Consider the following 14507-nt stretch of genomic DNA (forward strand, 5'->3'; position numbering starts at 1 on the left):
CTAAAATGCCATTTGCGTGTGGATGAGAGGCCAAAACGTAGAGGAAAATGTTTGTTTTGCAAAGCATTCGTATTAGTGTGGACAAGGTATCAGACTCTGGTCAACACCCAGCAGGTAACAATGACACCTTGATCTCTCATCATACTAGTCCCTGGCGGGATTACCCGGATCCTATGACAGGTAGAGTGGCGTCCATCCTTCAAAAAACAACCAGCAAAAAAAAACCCAGCAGGACAGTCACCAATCAGCCAACAAACAGAATAAACACTTACCGGATCATACGGAAGAGACAGATGGAAAAAGGAGGGAAAAAATCCCCGAAGTTAGAGACAGACTGCAGTCCAACCTTAGGTGTCGTAAACATTTACCCTTGCGCAAGCGCAACTAACATCTACTTCAGAGACTGGGTAGTGACAACTCCCGGAACTCCCAGCATGCAGTGCACAGAGAGAGAGAGAGAGAGAGAGAGAGAGAGAGAGAGAGAGAGAGAGAGAGAGAGAGAGAGAGAGAGAGAGATTTGAAGTCACTCATGTGAGGATAATCGTGATTATCCCCATTTATGATTATCTCAATAATGTAAAATTACCACGATCAACTTTTCGCGAGTGTTTTTTTTTAATCATGATCTAAAATAATATCCTATATCGTCCTATCCCTACCCATGGGTGACTATGCCTTTTTATTTAGGCTGCTAGACCTTCAAACAGCCTGCCCTAGTAGCTCCTTTACTCTCACCATTAACCCCCACCCACCCACCCACCAAACGGGTAGCATAGTGGTCCCTCTCATCACTGTTTCTTATTAGTCCAACCACTGTGGCATCATCTGCGAATTTAATGATGCTGTTGTTGTCATATTTGGCAACACAGTCATGTGTAAACAGACTGTATAATAGGGGACTGAGGCAGCAGCCTGAGGTGCACCGGTCCTAAGAACTAATGTGGATAAGTATGTTTTACATATTCTCACAGTCTGAGGCCTGCCTGTCAGGAAATCAAATAGTCAATTACAGAGTTACCCAGACCAAGACTTCTTAGTTTCAACACCAGTTGGGATGGTACAATTGTATTAAAAGCAGAGGTGTATCAATAAACAACATTCGGATATAGTTATATTTCTTTTGTAGGTGTACTAAAGCAGTATGCAGAGCAAGTGAGATAGTATCGTCTACAGATGTAGTGGAACAGTAGGCATACTGAAATGGGTCAAGGGTAGCAGAAACATTATATTTTACATACAATATTGGCAATCTTTCCAGACTTTTCATAGTAACAGAGGTCAGTGCAACAGGTTGGTAATCATGGCAAGAGACAGGTGTTTTCTTAGGTATCAACACATTGGTGGTTTTCTTAAAACACAGTGGAGCCACACACAATGACAGAGACAGGTTAAAAAATGTCAGTAAAACGCTGAGATAGCTGAGTGGAACATGCCTTAAGGACACGAGAAGAGATGTCATCTGGGCCAGTAGCTTTATGAGCCTTAACCCTTTTAAAAGTTTTACTCACATCAACCTCTTTCACCTGTAGATCAACTTCAATGGCATGTGCTGCTGTCACTGGGTCCAAGTTGTGAGCTTCGAAGTGGGCATAAAAATTAAGCTCATCTGGGAGAGAGGAAGAGATATTGATAGCCACACTGAGTTTAGATTTACAGTCTGTGATTGCCTGCAGCCCCCTCCACATGTGCTGCGAGTCACAACCACTGTAGTCATTTTCCCGTTTGTCCCTATATTGTCTTTTAGCAACAGGAATTGGCATAAATCCATGAATACTGGGATGGCATCCAGTGCTTTACCTGTGCCCCCATCCAAAGGGTTAGTGGTTGTGTCAGGAAGGGCATCCGATGTAACATTCTGCCAAATCAGTATGCAGATTGAAAAGACCAGGAATGACATACCGGATCAGTTGAGGCCCAGGTTAACAACGACCACCATTGGTGCTGTGCCCTCACAGTGTACTAATGGAAACTATACACCTGTTGAGGAACAAGCAGGACAGAAAAGAGAGAAGAGACAGCTGAAGAAGAAAGACTTTAGAATGGTCACACTTAATGTTGGGATAATGACAAGCAGAGGGAGAGAAATAGCAGACATGATGAACCAAAGAAGAATACAAGTGATGTGTGTTCAGGAGACAAGGTGGAAAGGAAGCAAGGCAAGAGAGATTGGAAGAGATTATGTAATATACTACCATGGGAAAGACAGTAAAAGGAGTAATCCTAGACAGAGTGCTACAACAGAAATTCATAGAAGTAAAGAGGGAATTGGATAGGCTGATTTGGAAGAGGTTGAATGTGTATGGACATCAGGCAAATGTAATAAGTTTGTATGCACCACAGGTGGGTTGCGATGAAGAAAAGGTGAATTTTCTGGAGACAACTGGACAATGTAATGGCAGGCAGATGCTGCACTGCATAAAGAAGAAAAAGCTAGCCAAAATGAAGCTGGCCAAAAATGAGAATGAGCAAAACAAGAATGAATACAACGAAAACCAAGAAAGAAACAAAGAGAGCTGTAGCACTAGCAAGGGCAAGAGCATATGAGGACCTGTACAAAAGACTAGATACAAAGGAAGGCAAGTAGGATATATACAGAACAGCCAAACAGAGAGACAGGGCAAGCAAGGATGTTGGAACAAGTAAAACTGATCAAGGACATAGATGGAAGGGTACCATAAAAAGATGAGGATATTTTACAGAGATGGGGGGATTATTTCAGGCACATAATGAATGAAGAGAATCACAGAGAAAGAAGGACAAATGAACAACCAAGGAACGAAGAGGACATGAAGGAGATTACAAGGGAAGAGGTGATAACAACACATTGCAACAAATGAAAAATGGAAAAGCTAGAAGTCTGGAAATACTTAGGCGATACTGGCATATAGTTCTTGGCTAGACTCTTCAACAACACAATACAGACTGGGAAAATGCCAGATGAATAAAGAGAGAGTATATTGGTACTAATATAAAGAAATATAAGTGATGCTCAAACTGCAACAACTACAGAGGGATACAATTGATGGGACATACAATGAAGTTATGTAGAGTGGCTGAAGTGAGTCTTAGGAAGGAAGTGACTAGAGGGAATCAAAAATTTGGATTTATGCCTGGAAGAAGTACTAAAGATGTGATATCTGCGCTCAGGACCTTAGCTGAGAAATACATTGAGGAAAAAATCACACTGTGTATTTATTGATTAGGAGAAGACATATGACAGAATACCGAGAGAGGAGTTGTGGTGTTGCCTGAGAGCAAAGGGTGTGGCAGAAAATTACATAATTCAGGGCATGTACATGGACTGTAAGACTGTAGATCAATGTGTAGTGGGAACAACAAGCGAGTTTGAGGTAAAGGTAGGACTGCATCAAGGATCGGCATTGAGCCCTTTCCTGTCTGTTATACTGATGGCCAGGCTGATAGAACATCTTAAGAAAGAGCCATCATGGAGCGTGATGTTTGCTGATGATATCGTGCTGGCAAATGAGGACAAGGAAAGGTTGGAGAGAGAGATTGCAGATTGTAGAGAAGCACTAGAAATCAGAGGACTAAATATCAGCAGAATAAAAACTACCTGTGTATAAATAAGCAAGTAGAAAGCTCTAGTTTGAACTTAGGAGGAGAAGGTGTCCCAGAGGATAATGAATTCAAGTACTTAGGATTGAGAAGAAGAAGGTGGTGGTGAGAAGGAAGTCAAGAAAAGGACACCACAATCTGGGTGGAATTCATGGAGAAGGGTAAGTAGAGTACTTTGTGACAAAAGAATGCCGTTGAGGGTAAAGGGCAAGGTATACAAATCAATGGTTAGGCCCGCTGTGCTCTATGGTATGGAAGCGGTGACAACAACAGAGAGGCTAGAATCTACATCACAAATAGCAGAGCTATATATGTTGTATTGGTCCTTGGGAGTGACTAGAAAAGACCGGAAGAAAAATCATGAAGTGCGAACTATGTTCAAGATCAAAATAAAGGATGAGAAATTGAGAGGGACAAGATTGAGGTGGTTTGGACATGTACAGAGAGAAGGCATAGACTATATGCGAAAGAAGGTATTGGACAAGGAAATATCTGGTAAAAGAAAAAGAGGAAGACCAAGGAAAAAATGGAGAGACCAGATAGAGGAGGACATGAGGAGGGTTGGACTGTGAGAGAGGGATGCGTCAGACAGAAAGCTATGGAGGGCAAAAATATGGTGACCCCTGAGAAACAGGGAACAAGCCAAAAGGAAAAGAAGAATCACCTGCAGGCCCCTCCACGTGTGCCACGAGTCAAGGCTCCTACCCAACCAGGAGCAAATTGACCATACTGGGGTACAGTTATCCACATAGAATCTTACATAGCCAGTGACTGATTCATTATACTCATCCAAACTCAAGGCTGAATCCCAAAGGACTGACTAGTCTGTTGATTCAAAACATCCCTGAAGTTTGGATTCATGTTTTGGAGTCCAGCACTGTACTGTCCTCACAGTGGACTGTGCACACTTCACTTTTTGTTTGTAGGCAGGAAGCAAGAGCGCTGACAAGTGGTCAGATTTCCCAAAGTGAGGTCATGGGATAGACCTGTAAGTTGTAAGCCCATCATCAGTTTCAAATCCCTGACCAAAACTACTCACAGCTTCTGTCTGACCATCACTAGCTCCACTCACAACTCCACTCTCTCATCAGACATCCGCAAATTCAGAATGATTTTCAACAGCATCCTCTTCTTTGAACACCACATCAATCAAACCAGCAGAATTGCCTTTTTCAACCTAAAAAACATAGCTCATCTCCCGTCGTCACTCTCCTTCCCTGCTGCTGAAACTTTGACCCATGCCTTCATCACATCCAGAATTGACTACTGCAACATCATTCTCTATGGCTTATCATCCAAAGTCCTAAACAAACTCCAGTACATCCAGAACTCTGCTGCTTGCCTGCTCACCCACTTCCACTCCCGTGACCACATCACTCCTTGTCTCCAGAACTTCCACTGGCTCCCTTTCCCATGACAGATCCAGTTCAATGTCCTTCTTCTCACTCACAAAGCCCTCCATAATCAGGCCCCCTCCTACCTCACCGACCTGGTCCACTGCCATACTTCTTCCCACAGCCTTTGTTCCTCCAGTGCCAACCTCCTGTCTCCACCACACAGGGCCAAGCACTGGACCTGGAGCGATAATGCCTTCTCCAGAGCTTCCTTCTCTTCTTCAGAGCTGCCTTCCTCTGGAACTCTCCCCAAACACATCAGAGACTGCACTGATCTGTCCAGATTCAAATCATTAATCAAAACTCATCTTTTCAGAATATATTTTCATGTATGTGTAATGTTGTCTGTTACATGTTTTTGTTGTATTGCTTTTATCTTTTTTCATCTTATGTAAAACGTCTTTGTTTACATTGAAACATGCTATACAAATAAAATGTGTCATTGTTGTTGTTGTTGGCAAATGTGCAGTGGGTCAGCAGAAACTGGGGGAGGAGGTGTTTCAGGGAGGTGTCTGCAGAAACAAGTGTGACCCTAGGCAGCAGGACACAAGATTAGATGTGACTGCGCTTTATTTGATTTCACACAAACACATGCACCATTGTGTATACATGCACACAGAAATATACACACACACATACATACAAACATACAGACAGAAACAGTTTTAGACCTGCTTCTTTTTACTGCAAGTTGCTTCTTTCCTGCAGCAACAGAAAGGCCTGCTTCTAAAATGCCTATAATACAACAATTTATCAAAAATATATTTAAATATATTGCTCATGAAAATATATTTAAGAATTAAATTATAATTTGTTGTCAGGTATCATGACTAATTTGATCCCCTTTATCTTATTGCATCACTTTAATTGAAGTATTTGCGATGATGAAGAAATTTCATGACAAAGGCAGTGATGATTATCATTATTATTAATGATGATGAAAGAGCTATACACTATCGTCACATAGCTCACACATACCAAACATAAAGGTGAGTCTCTTGACTATTTCTTGATTTGACTGACACACCATCAAGTACAGCATCTCATGCTGCCATTATCAAAAGTGCACATATTTACAAACACACACACATACACACACACAAAGAGGCACATAAATACGCATAGCCAGTACAAGCCTGTTTAATGCTATAAGCATGTATATATATATATATGCTTATAGCATTAAACAGGCTTGTACTGTCTCATAGAAAATGCACTTTACTATATATATATATATATATATATATATATACACACAGACTATATATACAGACTATATATACACTATATATATACTATGTGTATATACACACATATATATACGTGTGTATATACATACATATACATACACACATACATATATGTGTGTGTGTATATATATATATATATATATATACGTATACATGTGTGTGTGTGTGTGTGTGTGTGTGTATATATTTATTTATTTATTTATTTTATCAAATTCTGTTCCACACAAACATGTTCATAGTCTGGCATGTTTGATTCCTTGTTTTCCTCATGCTGTGGTCATCCCCAGTATTGCCCGTTGAGCTGGATTTGCAGGTGATTGATTGACAAGTGCTGGGCAGCGGGCTGAGGCAGCTGTAGCGTCTAGGCCCTCAGTCACAGCTGCCCATTCAAGAGGCTGCATTCTCCTGTGACCCTCCTGTGTCTCGGTTCCAACCCAGCCTGAGGCAGCTCGACTGACAGGCTGGCGAGGGAAGACTTGACTGAGCATGAGGACGCAGGGCCAGTCAGAGTGAGGACATGAGAGAGAAAGTTACTGCTCTCTATACAGCGCCGCCACCCCTCCCACCACCACCTCTGTCTTCCCTGTAAATGTTTGCTTTTAGCTGGGCTGGTGTGTGCCTGTGCGTGCATCTTTCTGAAAGTGAGAGAGAGTTTATGTGTATGTGGGTGTATTTGTGTGAGAAAGAGAAAATAAAAGTGTTTTTCTTGCATGTGTGTGATACTATAGAAAGAAAGCAACTGTGTCTGTGTGCATGTGTATGTAATATGTTAGTAAAATAATAAAATAGTGTGCATGTGTGTGTATGTGTGTGTGTGGTTTTTATGAGTGTAAATGGACTACGCCTGTGTTTTAACTCAAGATGTTTTCTTTCTTTACATGTTTGCATGTACATGTGAACATACTGAAAGGTGGCCTTAGCAAGGACACACTAATTCAATACCAGTGTCTGATCTGAAGAACAGATGGGCCAACTTTCCTCTGAATATCAACATCGTTCTGCGGGTCATGCTGACAGCTGGGGATCTTAACTCAACAGTTAGGAATATGTGGACTTAAGGTCTTTTCAATCAGGTGGTTTCAAAAAATGTTTCTCCTATGCCATGGAACAACAAGTGTCAATCAACAATTTCTACAAACAGCCTGTGTCCTTCCTCTATTCTCCACAGTGTTTCTTTCTGCTAGTAAAATAAATGTAACAAAAAAGCATTTTTAAATACATTCCTGCTTGTTAATTTACATGTACACAAGAATTCTTTTGACAGGGTTGGTTGTTTTCTTTGCAGAGGACACTGCGTTTGAGGCTGGTGTGCGAGTGCAGATCCACAGTCAAGCAGAGCCTCCTTTTGTCCATGAGCTGGGCTTCGGTGTGGCCCCTGGCTTCCAGACCTTTGTAGCCACACAGGAGCAGAGGGTAGGTTTAAATAAACTTCACTGATACACACACTATAACTTTTATTTCTTTAAATATTGTCAAGGGTATTGTGTATTTCTGTTTGTGCCTGTGTGCATAGGCTAGTTTGTTCCAACATGGTCAGGACATTCTGCTCACTCAGTGGACACTAGCTGGTAAAAGACAATGTTCATCCTCTGTCAATGGCACCAACCTTGCTGCTTCACCTCCAATCATCCACTCTAAATCATACATATACAGTATAAATGACTGAGTTCTGTCATACGATGCTGTATCAGCACTGCTGGCCCAGGAGGATATACCTCCTTCTGTACTGAACTCTGTACTTCTGTGCTTAACTCCGCCAGCATCATTACTTTTACATGCACGATGCCAAAGACATCGATTTAAAACACTTGTTGTACAATTTGGTGCTTCACATGTTGCTTCTCTTAGTAAACAGCAGGGAAGTACTATACAGGTAAGATGGCGTAGAGAGATTTATGACAAAATGTTACAGACATACAAATGAGATGAGATGGGATGTTGCAGGCATCATATCATAAATCTCTCTACACCATCTTACCTGGATAGTGTTTTCCTGCTGTTTACTAAGAGAAGCAATTATGGGTCACCTGTGCAACACCAAATTGTACAACTGAAAAGACCAGAGACCAGGGAGGTAAGCATCACTTTCCACACGTCAATTTGGGTTAGAGAACAGACTGGTTTTAACATATTGTAACGTCCATGGATAAGTAGACACGCTGGCCAGCTAGCTGGTTGGCGGGTCTAAGTCTTTAGTCGAGCGGTTAGTGATGTCTCCTGCGGTGCGGGCGATACGGGTTCGCTTCCCTGCCGCGGCAGTTCCTGTGGTCACGTTGTCCCCCGAATTCGCTACAATTTTGGTCATTTAAAGCTACCAAATTTTAGTAAGCTAGGTAAAATTACTGTTAGCTACTAAATAAACTACCAGCTGAATTCTACCATATTCAAATAGTCCTTGACAACATTGATAACCGCATTTAGCATGTATAACTGCTTAACAGATATGTTAAGACCATATATAGACTATAAATGGTACTACCTTGTCGACCAATCACACAAGTTAGTCTACCTGAGATGTCACATATTAGTGCATGTTCAGCACATACAGCTGAGCCCAAATTAACCTATTTAATCCTGCAAACAGTTATCATGTATGGACAATAGTTGCTGCCATCTTACCTCATGCCTTTGCATGGTTTTCCTTTCAGTACAGCAAACCGGCACTAACCCGTGTCTTTATCAGGTAAAGTAATCCATATTAATGCTGCCTGATTTGGAGATAGGAGGCTTTAATTTCTGTAGTTTGAATCTAGTTCCCTTTGACTCTCTAATGGAGTCAAATGACAGTGCAACTATCGTATGAAGACTCCACTATTTACTAATAATTCACATTTTCCTCTTGTTTTGAGTATATTTCTATTTGTGTGCATTGCTAGGCATGTTTATTTCTTTCAAATTCTGCAGCTCCCTGTTCAGTGCTGTTTACTTTGTTATTTATACGTTAGTTTTACGTTTATTTACAAGTTTGCGCTCTTCTACAGCCGTCAGGAACTTTTAAACCTCGGAACGGATTACTCACTTCCCTCCACCACCACGGACAATTTCCCCATCCATATGATCCGCTCACCGGTCCCGCAGTGGAAACGCTGCCCCCGTCGGCAACGTAAACAGAAGAGGGGGAAACGAGGTGCGCTACATGCTAAGCTAAGTAGCGCTCCCTTCAAAGTTTCCCTCCCCAGCATCTTCATGGCTAATGCCCGATCGTTAGCTAACAAAATGGACGAGATAAGACTCAGGCTGTCCTCTCAGAAAAGGCTGCAGAACTGCTGTCTGCTGATGTTTATGGAGACTTGGCTCAACAGCAACATAGCCGACTTGGCAGTCGAGCTAGCGGGCCGCACAGCCTTCCGTGCCGACAGGACAGCGGACTCCGGCAAGATCCGCGGAGGAGGTTTGAGTATTTATGTCAGTAACTCTTGGTGCAGCAATATAAAGATCGTTGAAAGGCATTGCTCTGCTGATCTCGAGCTGCTTATGATTCAGTGCAGGCCTTTTTACCTGCCCAGGGAGCTAACGGCCATTACCGTCGCCGCTGTATACATCCCTCCACATGCTAATGCTAAGGTAGCACTTAAGCAGCTACAATGTGCCATCAGCGGACAACAGACCAAACACCCGGACAATGCCTTTATCATAGGTGGTGATTTTAATCAGGCTAACCTCATGGCTGTACCGCCCAAATTCCATCAGCATGTATCCTGCCCCACTAGGGGACAAAACACCCTGGACCATCTCTATACAAACATTAAGGACTCATACAAAGCTACTCCCTGCCCCCACCTGGGGCATTCTGACTACCTCTGCCTATTCCTGGTCCCAGCCTAAAAACCCCTAATAAAACGGGTCAAGCCAGCAGTAAAGACAATCACTGTCTGGCCAGAAGGAGCAGTCTCTGAACTCCAGGACTTTTTTGACAACACAGACTGGAGTATTTTTGCACATTCAGCTACCCATGGCTCCCATATAGACATTAATGAACAGACATTTGCCATACTAGCCTACATTAACTTTTGCACTTTTGTCACAGCAAAAAAATCAATCTGCACCTTTCCAAACCAGAAACCCTGGATGACCACTGAGGTCCGGCAGCTGCTGAAAGTCCGGGGTGCAGCGTTCAAGTCAGGTAACTGTGAGGCCTACAGCGCAGCCAGATCCAACCTCAATAAGGGCATCAGAACAGCCAAACATAAATATTCCCTATGAATAGAGGACCACTTTCACAATAACTTCGATCCCCGGCAAATGTGGCAAGGCATTCAATCTATCACAGACTACAAAAGCTCCAATAGCGGTCCCACTGTCCATGATGCCTCCCTGCCAGATGAGCTAAATCATTTCTATGCCCGCTTTGACAAGGACAATAGTGACCCAGCCACAAAAATCTCCAGCCACCCAGAAAACCAGGCACTCACTCTATCGATTCCAGAGGTCAGAGAGTCACTGCACAGAGTGAACACACGGAAGGCTGCCGGACCGGACGGCATACCGGGTCGGGTCCTCCGGGAATGTGCCAACCAGCTGGCTGAGGTCTTCACAACTACTATATTTAGCCTTTCACTGTCCCAATCCATAGTCCCGGCATGGTTTAAGACCACCTCTATCATTCATGTCTCCAAGACACCAACATCCACATGTCTGAATGACTACCGACCCATAGCACTCACCCCCATTGCCATGAAGTGCTTTGAGAGACTGGTTCTGGCTCACATCAGAAACATTATCCCCCCCACATTTGACCCACATCGGTTCACCTACCATCCTAAAAGGTCTACTTAGGATACCATTGCCACTGCCCTGCACTTTGCTCTGACCCACCTTGAATGTAACAAAACATGCCTCCGGACGCTGTTTATAGATTATAGCTCTGCCGTCAACACTATCATCCCTGCCAAACTAACCACCAAACTCCCCTCCCTTGGCCTCAACCCCTCCCTCTGTAACTGGAACCTGGACTTCCAGGCTCGATGGTGTTTTAAGCCCCCAACGTACTCTTCAAGGCAGCGCTGCATGGAAGGCACTCCCCGCCCCCAACAGTTTCAGCCAATCACAGCACTGGCGCTAGATTTCAACTTTTCCCCTCCTTCTGCAGTGAAGGAGTTCGACTCAAACAAACGTCAATCTTAAAAGTGCAGCGTTTGACGTAAATATAATTTTAAACGAAAGTTTGACTCGTGTACATTCACAAAAATACCTTAGATTGCATTTTGGCGACAGTTTTGCTTTAACTTACTTAGCTGCTATGTCTAGATGTCTTACAACTTATCTTTCAACAACTGGATGCCTAAAGGAGTTTTGGAAAGACACCTACTCAACCATGCCTTTGTGCAGCTCACTTAAAACTAGGTTGTCTCGTAGTTGTTTAAATAAGCAGACTGGGAGACATAGGCTAATGCCTAACTACATAGCAATAGCACTACTCAGTCGCTCTGATAACCACCCCAAAAAGTTAAAGCAAAACTGTCGCCAAAATGCAATCTAGGGTCTTTTTGTGAATGTACACGAGTCAAACTTTAGTTTAAAAGGATATTTACGTCAAACGCTGCACTTTTAAGATTGACGTTTGTTTTGTTTTTGGGAGAAATAGCTTTTTGAATGGATGCGCTAGGGGCACTACTAGCACTACTGCTAATACACATGAAAATCGCTAATATTAAAATACTAAGAAGGCTCGACACAACATGACACTTTGCTCGTAGTATTATCAGGGTCCCTACACATTACCATTACCATTACCTTACCAAGGTTGAGTCGAACTCCTTCACCGCAGAAGGAGGGAAAAAGTTGAAATCTAGCGCCAGTGCTGTGATTGGCTGAAACTGTAGGGGGTGGGAAGTGCCTTCCATGCAGTGCTGCCTTGAAGAGTACGCTGGGGGCTTAAAACACCATCGAGCGACTTCCTGACCAACAGACCTCAGTCTGTTAGGATAGGTGACCACACCTCCTCCACCCTGACCCTCAGCACAGGTGCCCCTCAAGGCTGTGTTCTGAGTCCCCTCCTTTTCTCCCTCTTTACCCACGACTGCCTGCCAACTCACCCTTCAAATGTTATAGTTAAGTTTGCAGATGACACCACAGTCATTGGCCATATCACCAACAATGACGAGACGGCCTACAGGGATGAGATTCAGCACCTCACATCATGGTATACTACCAACAATCTTGTCATCAATGTGAAGAAGATGAAGGAACTGATTGTGGACTTCAGGAGGTGTAGAAGCTGCAGCCACTCCCCCGTACACATCAATGGGGGTGGAAGTGGAGCGTGTTTCCAGCTTTAAATTCCTTGGAGTCCACATCAGTGAAGAACTTTCCTGGACATCAAACGCCCAGGCCCTTGTGAAAAAGGCCCAACAATGCCTGCATTTCCTGAGGAGGCTGAGGAGCACCCGTCTATCCCCCAAAATTCTCACCAACTTCTACCACTGCACCCTAGAGAGCATCCCAGCTATAAAATACATTTATCACAAACGCTGCCTTCGAAGGGGTCCCAGCATCAGCAGAGATCCCACCCACCCCAATCATGGACTGTTTTCCCCTCTGCGCTCTGCGAGGCCCTATAGGAGCCTCAGAGCTCACACTACCAGGCTCAAAAACAGCTTCTTTCCACAAGTTGTTGCCCACCTGAACCTGGCTACCCACTGAATGTCTGTAGATATTTTTAAATATTTTGTACTCTTGCTCTTTTTTTAACTTATTTTTAGCTTTTGGTCTTCAAGTGTGTATATCTTATACTGTGTTCGCTGTGTTTGTCTGTGTCGGTCTTGCACTGTTTGGCGAAGCCACAGCCCTCATTTCATTTTTAACATGTGCCTGCACATTGTTTTTAATGACAATAAATTGAATTGAATTGAATTGAATCCACTTAGTATTTCTACCTAAAAAAAAAAGTACTGTTAATGTAGTGTTTGCCACTCAGTCTACCAGACAAGACTAGGTTGGTAGGTTGGTTTGTACTCTTGGAGTTCTTCTAATAAAAAATCTGCAATTGTTATTCTCCATTCTAGACAGACACAGTTGTCTTACAGTCATTGCTTTGAATAAAAACTCTACTAATGAATTAGTAGAAAAATACAAGGATTATCAAGACAACACAGACTGGTGGCTCTGACATCACAAGTCAAGAAGGTCTTTGTAAGACTGGTCCTGCAGCACCTCAAGCCCCTGATGAGTGACTCCATGGACCCCCTGGAGTTTGCATACCAAAGAGAACATCGGTGTGGAGGATGCCATCATCTACATACTACATAGAGCCTGCACACACCTAGAGAGGCCATGCAGCATTGTGAGAATCATGTTCTTTGACTTCTCCAGCGCCTTCAACACCATCTAGCCACCCCTGCTAGCCAAGACGCTGAACTTAGAGACGTGCCACCTACAGTAGTTATCCGATGCCTCCTCCATCGTCGGCTGCATTATGGATGACAATGAGGGGGAGTACAGAGACCTGGTAGAGAGCTTTGTGAGGTGGTGCAACAACAACCACCTCCAGCTTAACATCGGTAAGACCAAGGAGCTGGTGGTGGACTACCGATGGGGCAAGAAGGTGACCCCTGCTCCCATAACTATCCAGTGGGAGAAGGTGGAGATGTTGATCACCTACAAGTTCCTGGGAGCACAAATGAAAAACAAACAGGACTGGTTTAATAACATCGAACAAGCCCTCTACAAGAAGGGTCAGAGCAGGTTGTACTTCCTGAGGAGGCTCAGGTTCTTCAATGTGTGCTGCAGGCTGCTGCAGGTGTTCTGCCAGTCTGTAGTTGCCAGTGTCCTATTCTTTGCCATGGTTTGTTGGGGGGGGGGGCACCAGCGCGAGAGATACCATCAAACTGAAAAGCTGGTGAAGAAGGCTAGCTCAGTAGTGGCGGTTGTGGAGGGGAGGATGAGGAGGAAGAGGGCCGCCACCTTGATTAATTTATCCTGTTCCCTCCCTCCATGAAAAGATAGTGGGGAGGAGGAGCACATTCAGTCACAGACCATTGCCCCCTGGCAAACCACAAAACGCCTCAGCCAGTCTTTTGTACCAACAGCCATCAGGCTCCACAACAAGGGTGACCCCCTGCCCCAACCTTGTCCCTCCACCCCTTCCTATCCCCCCTCCTCCTCCGCCTCCCACACAAGGACTGCCTAGGTTTAACTCCTTGAACCCCTGTCCCCTGCACAAGGACTGACTAGGACCGACCCCTTGAACCCCTGTCACCCGCACAAGGACTGACTAGGACAGAGTCCTTGACCTCCGTAGACCGCCACTGAGCCCTTTGACTTATGATTAGGCTGACTTGATCTAGTG

At 43.8% G+C, this 14507-nt stretch overlaps 1 protein-coding gene across 2 annotated transcripts in view; it reads left to right on the forward strand.

Moving 5' to 3' along the window:
* asic2 (acid-sensing (proton-gated) ion channel 2) overlaps positions 1-14507 on the forward strand; it is an 813603-nt gene that overhangs the window by 694703 nt on the left and 104393 nt on the right. For both annotated transcript variants that reach the window (XM_056287454.1, XM_056287453.1), the window contains exon 3: positions 7506-7633. In XM_056287454.1, coding sequence (XP_056143429.1) covers positions 7506-7633 — 128 coding nt within the window. The remainder of the gene's footprint in view (positions 1-7505; positions 7634-14507) is intronic.

This window comes from Lampris incognitus, chromosome 10, assembly GCF_029633865.1.
Source record: "Lampris incognitus isolate fLamInc1 chromosome 10, fLamInc1.hap2, whole genome shotgun sequence".
In the NCBI taxonomy this organism is placed as follows: domain Eukaryota; kingdom Metazoa; phylum Chordata; class Actinopteri; order Lampriformes; family Lampridae; genus Lampris; species Lampris incognitus.